Source organism: Perca fluviatilis, chromosome 17, assembly GCF_010015445.1.
Source record: "Perca fluviatilis chromosome 17, GENO_Pfluv_1.0, whole genome shotgun sequence".
In the NCBI taxonomy this organism is placed as follows: Eukaryota; Metazoa; Chordata; class Actinopteri; order Perciformes; family Percidae; genus Perca; species Perca fluviatilis.
Window position 1 is genome coordinate 35,841,656 of NC_053128.1, and position 18,810 is coordinate 35,860,465.

The 18,810-nt window shown below is 38.9% G+C and overlaps 2 protein-coding genes across 3 annotated transcripts in view; both read right to left on the minus strand.

Moving 5' to 3' along the window:
- The window catches only part of LOC120545322 (molybdopterin synthase catalytic subunit), a 346,107-nt gene that overhangs the window by 151,839 nt on the left and 175,458 nt on the right, over window positions 1-18,810 (minus strand). The window lies entirely within an intron of this gene.
- LOC120545312 lies at window positions 8,620-11,770 on the minus strand. Its single transcript, XM_039779558.1, has 2 exons — window positions 11,645-11,770; window positions 8,620-9,757 (listed from the first exon to the last, which is right to left on the minus strand). The coding sequence occupies exon 2, from the start codon at window positions 9,680-9,682 to the stop codon at window positions 8,918-8,920; it is 765 nt and encodes a 254-aa protein (XP_039635492.1). The 5' UTR covers window positions 9,683-9,757; window positions 11,645-11,770; the 3' UTR covers window positions 8,620-8,917.

Genomic DNA, 18,810 nt, shown 5'->3' on the forward strand with positions numbered 1-18,810 from the left:
GTCACATTCACACAGTTCCACATTGTTACCTGGAAGCTGCCCAGTACAACCACAGTCTGTTCTGCTCACATTTATACTGGAAGCTGCCCAGTACCACCACAGTCTGATCTGCTGCCACTGAGCAGCTCTATTGGAGCGGTTGGGGTTAAGGGCCTTGCTCAAGGGCACCTGAGGGGTGGTAATGAGGGAGGGACAAGCGCTGTTCTTTCACTTTCCCCACCCAGATTTGATCCTGTTGGTCTGGGGATTGACAACAACTGACTTTAAAGAGAAACCTATGTTTTATTATCTGACAACATACAGAGATAGAGCTTTTAGTTTAACATGGAACCATCTCAACACTATGTCACCTTGTTAGTCTGCTAAATAAAACTTAGTGTTCAACGTCTTCCAATTACAACCGTGAACATATTTCTCAAGCACCTTAAGAAATAAAGTAGAAGAGTAGAAGTAAGAAGACATCTGTGTTGTAACCGCAAATTTTTGGTATTTCATACTGTTGTGTCCTGCCTTGGATGCACTGGATTGTTGTGGTCTGCAGAAGAGAACCTTTTTTTCTGAATACAACCGTGAACATATCTGTAACTAAGTTAACTCATAACTTTATTCAGCATAGATTTGGACATGTTATGTCAGTGTATTCATAGAGGTCCATTCAACTACCGCAAGCCCAATAAAGTTTGATCCACATAGTTCCAGAAATATCACAACAAGATGACATCACACATAACCATATTTTATCTACAACTAGTTCAAGTTCAAGTTTATTGTCATGTGACTTTAAATTACTGTGGCTTTAAGAGAACACATTGGTATTGGGTCTGTTAGTTAGAAGGTAAAAGGATCATGGGGGGTGGGACTAGCTGTTTTCAGATCTTGTCTTGTTCCTTGTTTTTATTTACATCATACTGTGGAACCTTTCCTTGTGACGCTTTGGAATAAAACAATTTTGTGTTTTTAAACCTTAAAACGGACGTGTGGATGAGTGGATGATTGCGTTGGATACATCAAGGGACACGTGGTGTATGCCAGGACTTACAGCTCGCTGTAACACAGAGTGTTTTCTCCCTTATCCCAGAATGCATCTGTGGTGTTGCCAGACCTTCCTCCACAGCGCTGTAGAGATAGAGCTGGCTATGAGAGACTACTAGACCTTCCTCCACAGAGCTGTAGAGATAGAGCTGGCTATGAGAGACTACTAGACCTTCCTCCACAGAGCTGTAGAGATAGAGTTGGCTATGAGAGACTACTAGACCTTCCTCCACAGAGCTGTAGAGATAGAGTTGGCTATGAGAGACTACTAGACCTTCCTCCACAGCGCTGTAGGTATAGAGTTTGCTATGAGAGACTACTAGACCTTCCTCCACAGCTCTGTAGAGATAGAGTTGGCTATGAGAGACTACTAGACCTTCCTCTACAGCTCTGTAGAGATAGAGCTGGCTATGAGAGACTACTAGACCTTCCTCCACAGAGCTGTAGAGATAGAGTTGGCTATGAGAGACTACTAGACCTTCCTCCACAGTGCTGTAGAGATAGAGCTGGCTATGAGAGACTACTAGACCTTCCTCCACAGCGCTGTAGGTATAGAGTTTGCTATGAGAGACTACTAGACCTTCCTCCACAGCTCTGTAGAGATAGAGTTGGCTATGAGAGACTACTAGACCTTCCTCCACAGAGCTGTAGAGATAGAGTTGGCTATGAGAGACTACTAGACCTTCCTCCACAGTGCTGTAGAGATAGAGTTTGCTATGAGAGACTACTAGACCTTCCTCCACAGTGCTGTAGAGATAGAGTTCGCTATGAGAGACTACTAGACCTTCCTCCACAGCTCTGTAGAGATAGAGTTGGCTATGAGAGACTACTAGACCTTCCTCCACAGAGCTGTAGAGATAGAGTTGGCTATGAGAGACTACTAGACCTTCCTCCACAGTGCTGTAGAGATAGAGCTGGCTATGAGAGACTACTAGACCTTCCTCCACAGCGCTGTAGGTATAGAGTTTGCTATGAGAGACTACTAGACCTTCCTCCACAGCTCTGTAGAGATAGAGTTGGCTATGAGAGACTACTAGACCTTCCTCCACAGAGCTGTAGAGATAGAGTTGGCTATGAGAGACTACTAGACCTTCCTCCACAGTGCTGTAGAGATAGAGTTTGCTATGAGAGACTACTAGACCTTCCTCCACAGTGCTGTAGAGATAGAGTTTGCTATGAGAGACTACTAGACCTTCCTCCACAGTGCTGTAGAGATAGAGTTTGCTATGAGAGACTACTAGACCTTCCTCCACAGTGCTGTAGAGATAGAGTTTGCTATGAGAGACTACTAGACCTTCCTCTACAGCTCTGTAGAGATAGAGTTGGCTATGAGAGACTACTAGACCTTCCTCTACAGCTCTGTAGAGATAGAGTTTGCTATGAGAGACTACTAGACCTTCCTCTACAGCTGTGCAGATAGAGTTTGCTATGAGAGACTACTAGACCTTCCTTCCACAGAGCTGTAGAGATAGAGTTTGCTATGAGAGACTACTAGACCTTCCTCCACAGCTGTAGAGATAGAGTTGGCTATGAGAGACTACTAGACCTTCCTCCACAGAGCTGTAGAGATAGAGTTGGCTAGAGAGACTAGTCTAGACCTTCCTCCACAGAGCGTAGAGATTAGAGCTGGCTATGAGAGACTACTAGACCTTCCTCCACAGAGCTGTAGAGATAGAGTTGGCGACGTAGAGACTACTAGACCTTCCCCCCAGCAGCTGTAGGTATAGGGTTTGCTATGAGAGACTACTAGACCTTCCTCCAGACGCTCACCACACATTAGCTTGGTGGGAGAGGAATAAAAAATATTTTTAGTGGTAGGGAAACCCAGAGTACCCGGTGAAAAACCCCACGCACACACGGGGAGAGAACATGCAAAACTCCACACAGAAAGGTCCGGGACCACCTGGGTTCGAACCTGGTACCTTCTTGCTGTGAGGCCACAGCTGTTATTTTGAGTATAGTTATATTTTGTTGACATCTTTTAAAAGGCCCAGATATTAAGTTCTTGGTTCATATTGTTTAGCATTTTTTTAGCCTAATAAAATGAAAACTCCTGTTCTCCTCATTGTTTTGTCCCTGACATAAATATAGAAATATAACTATATACATTAAACAACAACAATGGACCTTGTGTTGTCTTCCATTCCACAGTGCTAGTGGGTCATCCTGGTCAAAACTGGAAATCAACACTTTTTCTGATGTTTTTGTCTCTTTTTTCAACGCTTTTTTCAATGTTTGGTGCTTTTTTAATTTTTTTGGCGCTTTTTTTTATGTTTAACGCTTCCTTTCACTACCATGTATAAAACACCACTAACAGACTTATTACCAAGTTTTACACTTATTTTTGGAATTCATGGTCAATAAACCTCATTTATAGGAAATGACCTAATTCTTGATTTAAAAAAAGCAGAAATTATGAATTATTTAGTCTAATATTATAATATATGAAGGAAGGATAATCACAGACCATCTATCTATCTATCTATCTATCTATCTATATATATCTATATATATATATCTATATATATATATATATATATATATATATATATATATATATATATATATATATATATATAGTACAGGCCAAAAGTTTGGACACACCTTCTCATTCAATGTGTTTTGTTATTTTCATGACTATTTACATTGTAGATTCTCACTGAACGCATCAAAACTATGAATGAACACATATGGAATTACAGTGCCTTGCGAAAGTATTCGGCCCCCTTGAACGTTTCGACCTTTTGCCACATTTCAGGCCTCAAACATAAATATATAAAACTGTAATTTTTTGTAAAGAATCAACAACAAGTGGGTCCCAATTATGAAGTGGAACAAAATTCATTGGCTATTTCAAACTTTTTTTAACAAATAAAAAATAAAAAAGTGGGCGTGCAAAATTATTCAGCCCCTTTACTTTCAGTGCAGCAAACTCTCTCCAGAAGTTCAGTGAGGATCTCTGAATGATCCAATGTTGACCTAAATGACTAATGATGATAAATAGAATCCAGCTGTGTGTAATCAAGTCTCCGTTATAAATGCACCTGCTCTGTGATAGTCTCAGAGGTCCGTTAAACTCAGAGAGAGCATCATGAAGAACAAGGAACACACCAGGCAGGTCCGAGATACTGTTGTGGGAGAAGTTTAAAGCCGGATTTGGATACAAAAGATTTCCCAAGCTTTAAACATCCCAAGGAGCACTGTGCAAAGCGTTTATATTGAAATGGAAGGAGTATCAGACCACTGCAAATTCAAGACCACGGCCCGTCCCCCCTAAACTTTCAGCTCATACAATGAGAAGACTGATCAGAGATGCAGCCAAGAGGCCCATGATCACTCTGGATGAACTGCAGAGATCTACAGCTGAGGTGGGAGACTCTGTCCATAGGACAACAATTAGTGTATACTGCACAAATCTGGCCTTTATGGAAGAGTGGCAAGAAGAAAGCCATTTCTTAAAGATATCCATAAAAGAGTCGCTTAAAGTTTGCCAAAAGCCACCTGGGAGACACACCAAACATGTGGAAGAAGGTGCTCTGGTCAGATGAAACCAAAATCGAACTTTTTGGCAACAATGCAAAACATTATGTTTGGCGCAAAAAGCAACACAGCTCATCACCCTGAACACACCATCCCCACTGTCAAACATGGTGGTGGCAGCAGTCATGGTTTGCGCCTGCTTTTCTTCAGCAGGGACAGGGAAGATGGTTAAAATTGATGGGAAGATGGATGGAGCCAAATACAGGACCATTCTGGAAGAAAACCTGATGGAGTCTGCAAAAGACCTGAGACTGGGACGGAGATTTGTCTTCCAACAAGACAATGATACAAAACATAAAGCAAAATCTACAATGGAATGGTTCACAAATAAACATATCCAGGTGTTAGAATGGCCAAGTCAAAGTCCAGACCTGAATCCAATCGAGAATCTGTGGAAAGAACTGAAAAACTGCTGCTTCTACAAACGCTTTCCATCCAACCTCACTGAGCTCGAGCTGTTTTGCAAGGAGGAATGGGCAAAAATGTCAGTCTCCGATGTGCAAAACTGATAGAGACATACCCCAAGCCACTTACAGCTGTAATCGCAGCAAAAGGTGGCACAAAGTATTAACTTAAGGGGCTGAATAATTTTGCACTTACGCTTCAAAAGTTTTTATTTGTTTAAAAGGTTTGAAATATCCAATAAATTTCGTTCCACCTTCAGATTGTGTCCCACTTGTTGTTGATTCTTCACAAAAATTACAGTTTTATATCTTTATGTTTGAGGCCTGAAATGTGGCAAAAGGTCGAAAAGTTCAAGGGGGCCGAATACTTTCAAGAGCACTGTATGTACTTAACAAAAGTTGAAAAAAGTGAACACATGTCTTATATTTTAGATTCCTCAAAGTAGCCACCCTTTGCTTTTTTGATAACTCTGCAAACCCTTGGTGTTCTCTCAATGAGCTTCATGAGGTAGTCACCTGAAATGGTTTTACCTTCACAGTTGTGCTTTGTCAGGGTTCATTAGTGGAAGTTTTCTCTTATTAATAAAAAAGCAAAGGGGTGGCTACTTTGAAGAATCTAAAATATAAGACATGTTTTCAGTTATTTCACACTTTTTTGTTAAGTACATAATTCCATATGTGTTCATTCATAGTTTTGATGCCTTCAGTGAGAATCTACAATGTAAATAGTCATGAAAATAAAAAGGTAACGCATTGAATGAGAAGGTGTGTCCAAACTTTTGGCCTGTACTGTATATCAACAATAAATGTAGGAAAAACAGCCTGAAATCACCAGACTCCATCTAAATAATCACTACTTTTATCATCGTAAAATACAAACATTCAAAGGGGACAGAACCTAATAAACACACAGTATCAGATGGATAAAGAACTTGATTTTAATCCCAACAGGAAATATTACAGAGTTGCAGCAGCCGAGGGCTCAAAATTAATCACAATTTTATCAAAATCACAATATGAACTATAGTGCAATATCCAATATCGCAATATTTGTTAAACCTCCTGTTGTCCTTGGGTCTAATTTGACCCATTTTCCAAGAAGTTTCTATATCAGAAATATACAAAAAATTAATAAAATATTGTTGAAAAAAGTGACAAAGAATTTGGGAAAAAGTGTCAAAAACATGGGAAAAAAACACAAATGTCAGAAAAAAAAATCAACAAAACATCGGAAAAAGTGTCGAAAAGACAAAGTTTCAATTTCAAAATTTTGACCGGAAAACAAAGAGTTGCATGGTCGACGGGAAGACAACACAAGGGTTAAAGACAATATGATCACAATATGGACTAGTGTAATAATCAAAAGGGAAAAATATGTGTCAAACCATTCTAAAGTAAGACCTACAAATCCTCTCCTACAGACTACAGAAAACATCTTTGTTTGGTACAGATTCTCGCAAAAAAATCAATTTTTTTTTACATTTTTCAATGAAAATGAGAATAATGATACAAAAGTGATCATTCCCTCCAATATCGTGAATCATATCGCATTCAGTCAGTCTAAATAATCCCAGTTAAATATTTTCCTCATATGATGCAGCCCTAGAGCAACCGGCCCCAAACACCAAACTACTGATTACATTAAAAGATCAAAACAATATAAACTGAGAATAAAAACAGAGATTTGAGTCCATCTGTACATGTACATGTTTGTCACTCCTTAGTGTCATCCTTTTCTTCTCCTTAAACGCCATGATGAGAGTTACCATAGTAACAGTCAAACATACCACCAACATCTATTTTCTACTTATTGATGTGCCTTGTTTGTTCCGTTTTATGTCTTTGTATTGTAATACAAAGACAGAAAACTCAGCCAACATAGGGTTGGCTAAGTTTTCTGTCTTTGTATTGTAATACAAAGACAGAAAACTTAGCCAATGCTCCATGTAGACTGAGTCCTGCAGGGGCCCGGTTTAGAATCCCACCTGCTGCCCTTTGCTGCGTGTCATCCCCCATCCCTCTCCCCTTTTCTGCCTATCCACTGTCACTACCTAATAAAGGGAAAAGTCCCCCAAAAAATCTGTAATTGAAAAAAACCATAAAAACATTTGTCTAAAAACAAACAAAACAGGAGACACCCATCATCATAAAGAGATTTAGTTTATCAGATTCCCTACGGGTGTAGCACAACATTCTGGGCCCCCGTAGAAAGGCATTTTCTATGGGCCCCTCCTCGCATCCACAGCTATTCATTCTAGCATCTTTTTGGGCCCTCCTCACATGAGGCCCCTGGGTACTCAGCCCCCCCCTCCAGTCCTACGCCCATGCAGATACCTCTACACAAGGTACAACTAAGAAAAAAAGAGATAAACATACACAAATATCCAGCTTATATAAACATCATCTCATTCTAATACATCAGAAAAAAGAAAGAAAATGTTTCTGCATGATACTGTTAGTACAAACTCAACACTTCCTGTTTCAAAATAAAAGCCCTCTGGACAGAATCCTGTAGTTTCTATCCAGGCTTTTATTGTGAAACATGTGCAGGGTTCTATCCAGGCTTTTATTGTGAAACATGTGCAGGGTTCCCACCCGGTGCATCAGATGCAGCTGTTGCCATCTTGTGGTGCTGCTACGTTACTACACAGCTCATTAATCCTTACTTCAGACTGCAGCGTGTATGTTCACTGTTCTGTGAAGTCTTTGAGTTCTTCCTTCATCTTCTTGCGATTACTGATGCTGCTGCTGCTGCTGCTGCTGCTGCTGCACTTGGCCATAATGTTGCTACAAAGGCTGATGCTACTCCTGTCCATCCTGCTGCTCCTGCTACTACTGCTCTGCCTGCAAGTAAGCCAATTGGCATGCCAATGGCTGAGACTTCTAGTGCACCAGTTCCTACTCTTCTGACTTTATCTGTTCTCTCCTGCATCTTTCTCACTTCCTTAGGGATCTCCCTAAACTTTCTAACAATCTGTCTCATCATTGCTTTGGCCCTGAAATGAATATAGAAATATAACTATATATAATAAACAACAACAACAATGGACCTTGTTAACCCTTGTGTTGTCTTCCATTCGACCGCACGATGGTCCTCCCGGTCAAAACTGGAAATCAACACTTTTTCTGAGGCTTTTGTCTCTTTTTTCAATGTTTTGGCGCTTTTTTTGACGTTTAATGCTTCCTTTCACTACCATGTATAAAACACCACTAACAAACGTATTACCAAGTTTTACACTTATTTTTGGAATTCATGGTCAATAAACCTCATTTATAGGAAAAGTCCCCAAAAAAATATTCACCATTTGCTACAAAATTCTGAGGCCCTGAAATTGTATTTATTTTGGAAAAAAAAAAAAATTTAAAAAAAAATAATTTTTTTTTTTTTTCTTCTTAAAAAAAAAACCTATAAATAATCTATATTCCACTCAAATTCTAATTAAAAATTTTAAAAAAAATAAAAAAATAAAAAAAAAAAAAAAATAAAAATAAAAAAAAAAATAAAAAAAAAAAAAAAAAAAAAAAAAAAAAAAATAAAAAAAAAAAAAATATAAAAAAAAAAAATTTTTATTTAAAAAAAAAAAAAAAAAAAAATTCATCACTATGATAAAAAACCTTTTCTGACTTTATACTGTAAACTATTTTGTCAATTAACAAGAAAAAAAGAGATAAACACAGACAAATATCCAGCTGATATAAACATCTCATTCTAATAAATCAGAACAAAGAAAAAAAATGTTTCTGCATGATGCTGTTAGAACAAACTCAACACTTCCTGTTTCAAAATAAAAGCCCTCTGGACAGAATCATGTAGTTTCTATCCAGGCTTTTATTGTGGAACATGTGCAGGGTTCCCACCCGGTACATCAGGTGCCATCTTGTGGTGCTGCTATGTTACTACACGGCTCATTAATCCTTACTTCAGACTGCAGCGTGTATGGTCACTGTTCTGTGAAGTCTTTGAGTTCTTCCTTCATCTTCTTCAAGTCATCGATGACTTTCTGAGAGAGATCAGCTGACTGGATGATGGAGTCTCTTAACTTTCTGTCCTCTTCAGGGGTCGCGGTAGGCGTGAAGAATTTCCACATAGTAGACAATACTCCGTCACTTCTTCCCAGTTCAGACACTATCCATTGAAAGTCCTCCATGTCTGTCAGAGTGATTCCAGCCTGACGTTCAGCTGATCTTTGCTCCAACTCCTCACACATCCTCATTATTTCTTCCAGGTCATTCTTCAGCGGTTCAACCATCTCCATGAACTCTTTCCCCAGTTGTTTTACTTTATTTATACTTCCATTCTCTGATATCCCTTTTGTTACATTTGCACAAGCAACAACAATGGCTGATCCTGCTGCTAGTACTGATCCTATTGTTCCTACCGTTGTGATTACTGCTGCTGCTGCTGCACTTGGCCATAATGTTGCTTCTGCTACTACTGCTCTGCCTGCAAGTAAGCCAATTGGCATGATAATGGCTGAGACTACTAGTACACCAGTTACTAGTCTTTTGACTTCATCTGTTCTCTTCTGCATCTTTCTGACTTCATCAGGGATCTCCCTAAACTTTCTAACAATCTGTCTCATCTTCTGTTCTCTGCGGTCAAACTCTCTCATGGATGAAGCTGCATGATATTTAAGTTTGTACATTAATTCAGAGAGATGAGGAGAGAGGTCTATGCTCCTTCCTCTTCTTGGAACCAAGGCCATCTTCAGGACTCTTCGTCCTCCTGGAGTGTTGAGATCTCCTCTTCAGAGAGATGAAGAAGCTGACTTTAAATCAAACTGTGGAGACAGGAAGAGACACACATCATCAGAATAAACACACACACACACACACACACACACACACACACACACACACACACACACACACACACACACACACACACACACACACACACACACACACACACACACACACACACACACACACACACACACACACACACACAGGTGTTTCCTCCCAGCTCCACTCAGGTACACTCTGCTGCAGCTTCTCTCCATTCCCACCAACAGAACTTCTCAACATTACAGCTTTTAAAAGATACATTTGGTTTATTTCAGAGTTAGTAATATTCATATACAGTTTATATAATGAGAGGGAAATATCTAATATTAACTTACATGTACAGCATTTAGCAAACACGCTGCAAATACACACGACACAACCACATACACACAACTACATACACACAACACAACCATATACACACAACACAACTATATACACACAACACAACCAAATACATATATAATGAGGGAAATATATATTAACTTACATCAGCAGCATTTAGCAAACACGCTGCAAATACACACAACACAACCAAACAAACACAACACAACCACATACACACACAATCAAATACACACAACATAACTATATACACACACAAACAACACAACCACATACACATAACCAAATACACACAACACAACCAAACACACACAACACAACCACATACACACACAACCAAATACACACAACATACACACACAACCACACACACAACACAACCACATACACACAACGAAACACACACAACACAACCATATATACACAACACAACCACATACACACAACACAACCACATACAACACAAACAGATACACAAACGATGCAAAAAGAAAACTACACAACCCCCAAAACCAACAGCACCAGATAAACGCTGCCTCCAGTTTCTTAACATTGTGTTGCATACATCATTTCTTCATCTTCTCGTCTTTTATAGAAAACATCTTATAGTCAATATGTGCAGGATATAATGTGGCAAGATGCGGTCTGGAATATCTTGCTTCATTATTATTGCTCCATGACATCTCACAACATCATTACTGCATCCTCCCGATGTATTATAACAGCAGAAGAAACAGAAGTGATTACTTGTTATGTCCACCCTGACACATGGTCCCCAGGACTTTTACTTTGGACTGTTGACAAATAGCTCTGAGCATCTGGAAAAGGACAATTAGTCTTATGTAACAAATACATAATACAATTACGTTCTTTTTATGTAACAAAGGGCTGTGAAAAAATAATGTAATATGTACTTGCTGCATTAATTTACTGTCTTTTTCTCTGTTAGTGCTCTGACCCAGAGAGAGCCTTCTACTCTACTGGGACCAGCCCAGAAACAGTCAGGACAGATTGCATCTTTTTCATCCAAAAAGAGAAGGACGAGACGTAACACAGCAGAGCAGCTGGAAGGCTTCCTGTTCCTGTTTCTAACTAGAGTTTCAGTCACAGAGTGTCATCTCAAAGATCTTTAGAGAGAAAACAGGACATCTATCAGCAGGATATCAAGTCTTTAACATGAGCCTAAACTTCACTTCTTATAACCAAACTACATCTCCCTAAAAAGGGTCAAAAAAGACTCAAAACTGTCAAAAAAGGTCAAAAGTGTCAGATTGTTTTATTTTATATATATGTGTAAATAAATACGGTAAGTGATATATAAGATAGTGCAGAATGAGTAGTTTGACTTTAAATCCTATTCTGATGATGTGGACTGACAGCAGGCCTCTCTGTGTTTCAGTCTCTGTTCCACTTCAGTCTGTCTTTAACTTTAACTAAAACTAACTTTACCTTTTCTCTCTCTGTCTCCTCTCTGCTGATGAACACATCAAGTCTTCCTGCTGGCTGTCAGCTTTTTAAAATCAGCTCTTTCTTACCTTTTGGTCTTCAGGTAGTACGCTCACCCAGCCAGTCTCTCAGCTTCAGAGTAGTTTCTGAATCACATGATCAGAAGAGCCAATCACAGGAGAGCCTGGACCCAGCCTGTTTCAGCTGCTGTCCTCTGGGGGACTCAACCAGACACAGAAAGCCTTTCCTCCCTCAGGACGTCACTATGATCAACATTTAGAGGAGAACTCTGGTTTCTTCAACCTAAACTGAGAATAAAAACAGAGATGTGAGAGTAATTAGAGCTGAATATCTCTGCTGCAGTGACATGAATATAAAGTCCAGATCCAGGACCAGACTCTACATGAATATAAAGTCCAGATCCAGGACCAGACTCTACAGGAATATAAAGTCCAACTCCAGGACCAGAACTACATGAATATAAAGTCCAACTCCAGGACCAGACTACATGAATATAAAGTCCAACTCCAGGACCAGACTCTACATGAATATAAAGTCCAACTACAGGACCAGACTACATGAATATAAAGTCCAACTCCAGGACCAGACTACATGAATATAAAGTCCAACTCCAGGACCAGACTCTACATGAATATAAAGTCCAACTCCAGGACCAGACTCTACATGAATATAAAGTCCAACTCCAGGACCAGACTCTACATGAATATAAGTCCAACTCCAGGACCAGACTCTACATGAATATAAAGTCCAACTCCAGGACCAGACTACATGAATATAAAGTCCAACTCCAGGACCAGACTCTACATGAATATAAGGTCCAACTACAGGACCAGACTACATGAATATAAAGTCCAGATCCAGGACCAGACTCTACATGAATATAAAGTCCAACTCCAGGACCAGACTCTACATGAATATAAGTCCAACTCCAGGACCAGACTCTACATGAATATAAAGTCCAACTCCAGGACCAGACTACATGAATATAAAGTCCACCTCCAGGACCAGACTCTACATGAATATAAGGTCCAACTACAGGACCAGACTCTACATGAATATAAGTCCAACTCCAGGACCAGACTCTACATGAATATAAAGTCCAACTCCAGGACCAGACTACATGAATATAAAGTCCACCTCCAGGACCAGACTCTACATGAATATAAAGTCCAACTACAGGACCAGACTACATGAATATAAAGTTCAACTCCAGGACCAGACTCTACATGAATATAAGGTCCAACTACAGGACCAGACTCTACATGAATATAAGGTCCAACTACAGGACCAGACTACATGAATATAAAGTTCAACTCCAGGACCAGACTCTACATTAATATAAAGTCCAACTCCAGGACCAGACTACATGAATATAAAGTCCAACTCCCGGACCAGACTCTACATGAATATAAAGTCCAACTCCAGGACCAGACTCTACATGAATATAAGTCCAACTCCAGGACCAGACTCTACATGAATATAAAGTCCAACTCCAGGACCAGACTCAAGAATATAAAGTCCAACTCCAGGACCAGACTCTACATGAATATAAGTCCAACTCCAGGACCAGACTACATGAATATAAGTCTGACTCCAGGACCAGACTACATGAATATAAAGTCCAACTCCAGGACCAGACTACATGAATATAAAGTCCAGATCCAGGACCAGACTCTACATGAATATAAGGTCCAACTACAGGACCAGACTACATGAATATAAAGTCCAACTCCCGGACAAGACTCTACATGAATATAAAGTCCAACTCCAGGACCAGACTACATGAATATAAAGTCCAACTCCAGGACCAGACTCTACATGAATATAAAGTCCAACTACAGGACCAGACTACATGAATATAAAGTCCAACTACAGGACCAGACTACATGAATATAAAGTCCAACTCCAGGACCAGACTCTACATGAATATAAGTCTGACTCCAGGACCAGACTACATGAATATAAAGTCCAACTCCAGGACCAGAGTCTACATGAATATAAAGTCCAACTACAGGACCAGACTACATGAATATAAAGTCCAACTCCAGGACCAGACTCTACATGAATATAAAGTCCAACTACAGGACCAGACTCTACATGAATATAAAGTCCAACTCCAGGACCAGACTACATGAATATAAGTCTGACTCCAGGACCAGACTACATGAATATAAAGTCCAACTCCAGGACCAGACTCTACATGAATATAAAGTCCAACTACAGGACCAGACTACATGAATATAAAGTCCAACTCCAGGACCAGACTCTACATGAATATAAAGTCCAACTCCAGGACCAGACTACATGAATATAAAGTCCAACTACAGGACCAGACTCTACATGAATATAAAGTCCAACTACAGGACCAGACTACATGAATATAAAGTCCAACTCCAGGACCAGACTCTACATGAATATAAGGTCCAACTACAGGACCAGACTACATGAATATAAAGTCCAGATCCAGGACCAGACTCTACATGAATATAAAGTCCAACTCCAGGACCAGACTCTACATGAATATAAGTCCAACTCCAGGACCAGACTCTACATGAATATAAAGTCCAACTCCAGGACCAGACTACATGAATATAAAGTCCACCTCCAGGACCAGACTCTACATGAATATAAGGTCCAACTACAGGACCAGACTCTACATGAATATAAGTCCAACTCCAGGACCAGACTCTACATGAATATAAAGTCCAACTCCAGGACCAGACTACATGAATATAAAGTCCACCTCCAGGACCAGACTCTACATGAATATAAAGTCCAACTACAGGACCAGACTCTACATGAATATAAGGTCCAACTACAGGACCAGACTCTACATGAATATAAGGTCCAACTACAGGACCAGACTACATGAATATAAAGTTCAACTCCAGGACCAGACTCTACATTAATATAAAGTCCAACTCCAGGACCAGACTACATGAATATAAAGTCCAACTCCCGGACCAGACTCTACATGAATATAAAGACTCACAGGACCAGACTCTACATGAATATAAGTCCAACTCAGGACCAGACTCTACATGAATATAAAGTCCAACTCAGGACCAGACTCAAAATATAAAGTCCAACTCCAGGACCAGACTCTACATGAATATAAGTCCAACTCCAGGACCAGACTACATGAATATAAGTCTGACTCCAGGACCAGACTACATGAATATAAAGTCCAACTCCAGGACCAGACTACATGAATATAAAGTCCAGATCCAGGACCAGACTCTACATGAATATAAGGTCCAACTACAGGACCAGACTACATGAATATAAAGTCCAACTCCCGGACAAGACTCTACATGAATATAAAGTCCAACTCCAGGACCAGACTACATGAATATAAAGTCCAACTCCAGGACCAGACTCTACATGAATATAAAGTCCAACTACAGGACCAGACTACATGAATATAAAGTCCAACTACAGGACCAGACTACATGAATATAAAGTCCAACTCCAGGACCAGACTCTACATGAATATAAGTCTGACTCCAGGACCAGACTACATGAATATAAAGTCCAACTCCAGGACCAGAGTCTACATGAATATAAAGTCCAACTACAGGACCAGACTACATGAATATAAAGTCCAACTCCAGGACCAGACTCTACATGAATATAAAGTCCAACTACAGGACCAGACTCTACATGAATATAAAGTCCAACTCCAGGACCAGACTACATGAATATAAGTCTGACTCCAGGACCAGACTACATGAATATAAAGTCCAACTCCAGGACCAGACTCTACATGAATATAAAGTCCAACTACAGGACCAGACTACATGAATATAAAGTCCAACTCCAGGACCAGACTCTACATGAATATAAAGTCCAACTCCAGGACCAGACTACATGAATATAAAGTCCAACTACAGGACCAGACTCTACATGAATATAAAGTCCAACTACAGGACCAGACTACATGAATATAAAGTCCAACTCCAGGACCAGACTCTACATGGAGGGGAGAAAGATATGGCGTTGTGATCATAAATATAGTATATCTATGATTGTGAATGTGAAGCATAAAGGCGCTCAGAAGGACGAAAATGCTCACTTTGGTCACTTTTGACCCCTGTTGTACATCAGTGGGTGTAAAACCAGGGAGTAGGTTGTTTATTGATTTATACATTATTTGTGATGTTTGAAAATGAACCAGATCAGTGAATATCAATGTTTATGATTTGAATAATATTTAATGTGTGTGATCCCTGTAACCGGTATAGAGCTCAACAATGACCGATAGGAAAGGTCAGTTGATCTCAGGAGCAGAGCAGTAGCTGATGTAAACAGGAAGACAGACTGATTCAGCAGAAAACCCTCCAACCTGTGATACATACCTGTGTTTTTGAAGTCCTGGTTAACCCAGAACGAGGTCCAGAGAAATGGATCTGAAGTTCCTGAAGCTTGGTGACGTGGTGACTACAGACACTGTCTGGAAGAAAGAAAATAATAAATCATATAAATCTAAGGCAGTATGTTCAGTTATTAGTTATGTCAATCTCGTATTTCCTCCTGATCTGATCATTTTAAAGTATTTCCAGTTCCAAAGTGTTCTTACATGTGTTGTTGGTCTGTGATGTAGAGGAGGCAGAGAGAGAAGAGAACAGTTGATACAGTATATCAGTAGAGAGGGAGGAGGACCATCTGGGGTCACATGGTTTAAGAAAAACTGTTTGAATTCAAATCATCAGTAAACAGGAAGGGAGGGAGGATGCTCTGTGGTCACGATTTCACACAAACTGTCTCAGAGACATTTGGAAATCAGAAAGAAGGAAACGGCAACTTTTAATGTCTATCAAAAACTAACTTTGACAGGCAACACAAAGGTGAGATTTATGTTTTATCAGAAATATTTTCAAACAGTATTTCCCACTTTCATAAGAGAAAAGATTTCAGTGATGAAGACAATGATGGTAGTTTAGTTGGGGTGAACCAAACATTTCCCCCAAATTTCCATATAAGTTCTGAATATCTTTATAGTTTGTGAACAAATACAAGAAATCTGACTCTGGTTTTTGGTTGCTGTCGATGTAACCTCCATCCAGAACCAGACCCACAGCTCAGATGAACAAAGACAGACCAACATTTAACTACTTTTTACAGTGTGATGGCCAAAAGCTCCACATGGTAACAACAGCCAGCAATGGTAACACTGTACACAATGTCCCCCTATTCTGTTTAGTACACAGGTTAACTTTACAGTCAGCCACACCCCAAACTATTCATGCTCACTAAAGTAGTCTAAACACTGGTCATTTGATTTATAATCTACATATGTATTTGAGCCTTACACTGTTTAAATGGAGTGAACACATTTTAAATTGTAGGGTTAAATAATCATTGTTGTGTTATATTAATCATCATGTTTTGTTCTTTGTTACCATGCTGGAGGGCCGGTCCTTCCTGGGGGAGAAAAGGCCAGGCCAAAGGTGAAGAAGGACTGTTATATCCTGAGGCCTGTTAATCCAGCCATACCATGTGCTGCCATGTTGTGGAGGGGGATCTCTGTTTCCCCTTCTGTGTCCTTTGGTTTGTCCCAACCAGTATATATATGTCCCCTTGTGTCTGATTCAATCAGGTCAGTTTGTTTAGTTCACATCCTGTTTTGTTGTTGATATTTTGAGTATATTATATTGTTGACATCTGTTAAAATGCCCAGATATTAAGTTCTTGGTTTATATTGTTTAGCATTTTTAAGGTCAATAAAAAATCTCTTTCAATCAAAACTCCTGTTCTCCCTCATTGCTTTGTCCCTGACATAAAGATATACATATAACTATATATATTAAACAACAACAACAATAGACCTTGTTAACCCTTGTGTTGTCTTCCATTCGACCTTGGACACGGGTCCCCCGGTCAAAACTGGAGATCAACACTTTTTTCTGATGTTTTTGTCTCTTTTTTTCAACACTTTTGGTGCTTTTTTGAAGTTTAACTCTTCTTTTCACTACCATGTATAAACACCACTAACAAACTTATTATCAAGTTTTACACTTATTTTTGGAATTTCATGCGTCATTAAACCTCATTTATAGGAAATGACCTAATTCTTGACTTGAAAAAAACAGAAATTTTGAATTATTTAGACTAATATTATATATAATGGAAAGATGATCACAGACGTATACAGTATATGTCAACGTTCAGTGAGGAGACTGTTTCCAAACATTGAATAAAACACCCAAAATGTACTTTAGTTTACTTGTAAAGAATCATCCATGTTATTTTGGGGTTATTAAAACTAGGTAGATAAAAAGAAACTCATATTTCTGATATACATATTTTGAAAACGGGTCAAATTTGATCTGAAGACAACACAAGGGGTCAAGAGATAGACAATACTCTCTCTCTCTCTCTCTCTCTCTCTCTCTCTCTATATATATATATATATATATATATATATATATTAACCAACAACAACAATGGACTTTGTTAAGAGTAAGACAATAGTGCCGAGTGCAAAGGCTGCTGGAATAAATATGGGATGATTAATGTAAGCGGTTTCTTTATGAGGTAGATGATATGACAGTTTATTAACAGCGTGCTTAGACTTATATTTGACAGTGATGATATGTACATGTTATTAAACTATGTAAACTATAAAGGATGTATCATTTCCATGCTCCAGAGGGTGTTTCAGCTTCAGTTAGTTTCTTTCACCACCTGCTGGTCAAAAGGAAACATCACTGCTGGTTTATCTTCTCCTTCAAATAAAGAAAACTTTATTGACTTTAGGACACTTTTTAATAACAACCCAGTTTAAAACAATGAGACATAATCAGCATAACAACCAATAAAATACTAAATAGAAACAGAGAAACCTACGGAGACAAAAGGAGTCACCAAATAAAACATGTTCTAATCTTCTTTCTGATTGGATAATAATCTTTGTTTCATATCGTCAGTTATCAGACTCCCTAACTGATTATCTTCTGTATTTATATAATAATAATAATAATAATAATAATAATAATAATAATAATAATAATAATAATAATAGGAGTGTTTTCTGATTGGCTGATCATGTCTTGAGGTACAACTGAAACATGAAAGGAAACATTACCAAAAGGTGGAGTTTCTGTCTCTACGTCCTCCAATTATTTAATATCAACAATGTTTGATATCAAATACTAAAGATCACAAGTTTTATTGGGTTTGACCTGAAATTTGTATGTATATATCTGAATATATATATGATAATATATAACAT

What these genes read in the sequence shown, in the direction of transcription:
- LOC120545312 (XM_039779558.1), bottom strand. Translation starts at nt 9,682, where the DNA reads ATGGCCTTGGTTCCAAGAAGAGGAAGGAGCATAGACCTCTCTCCTCAT.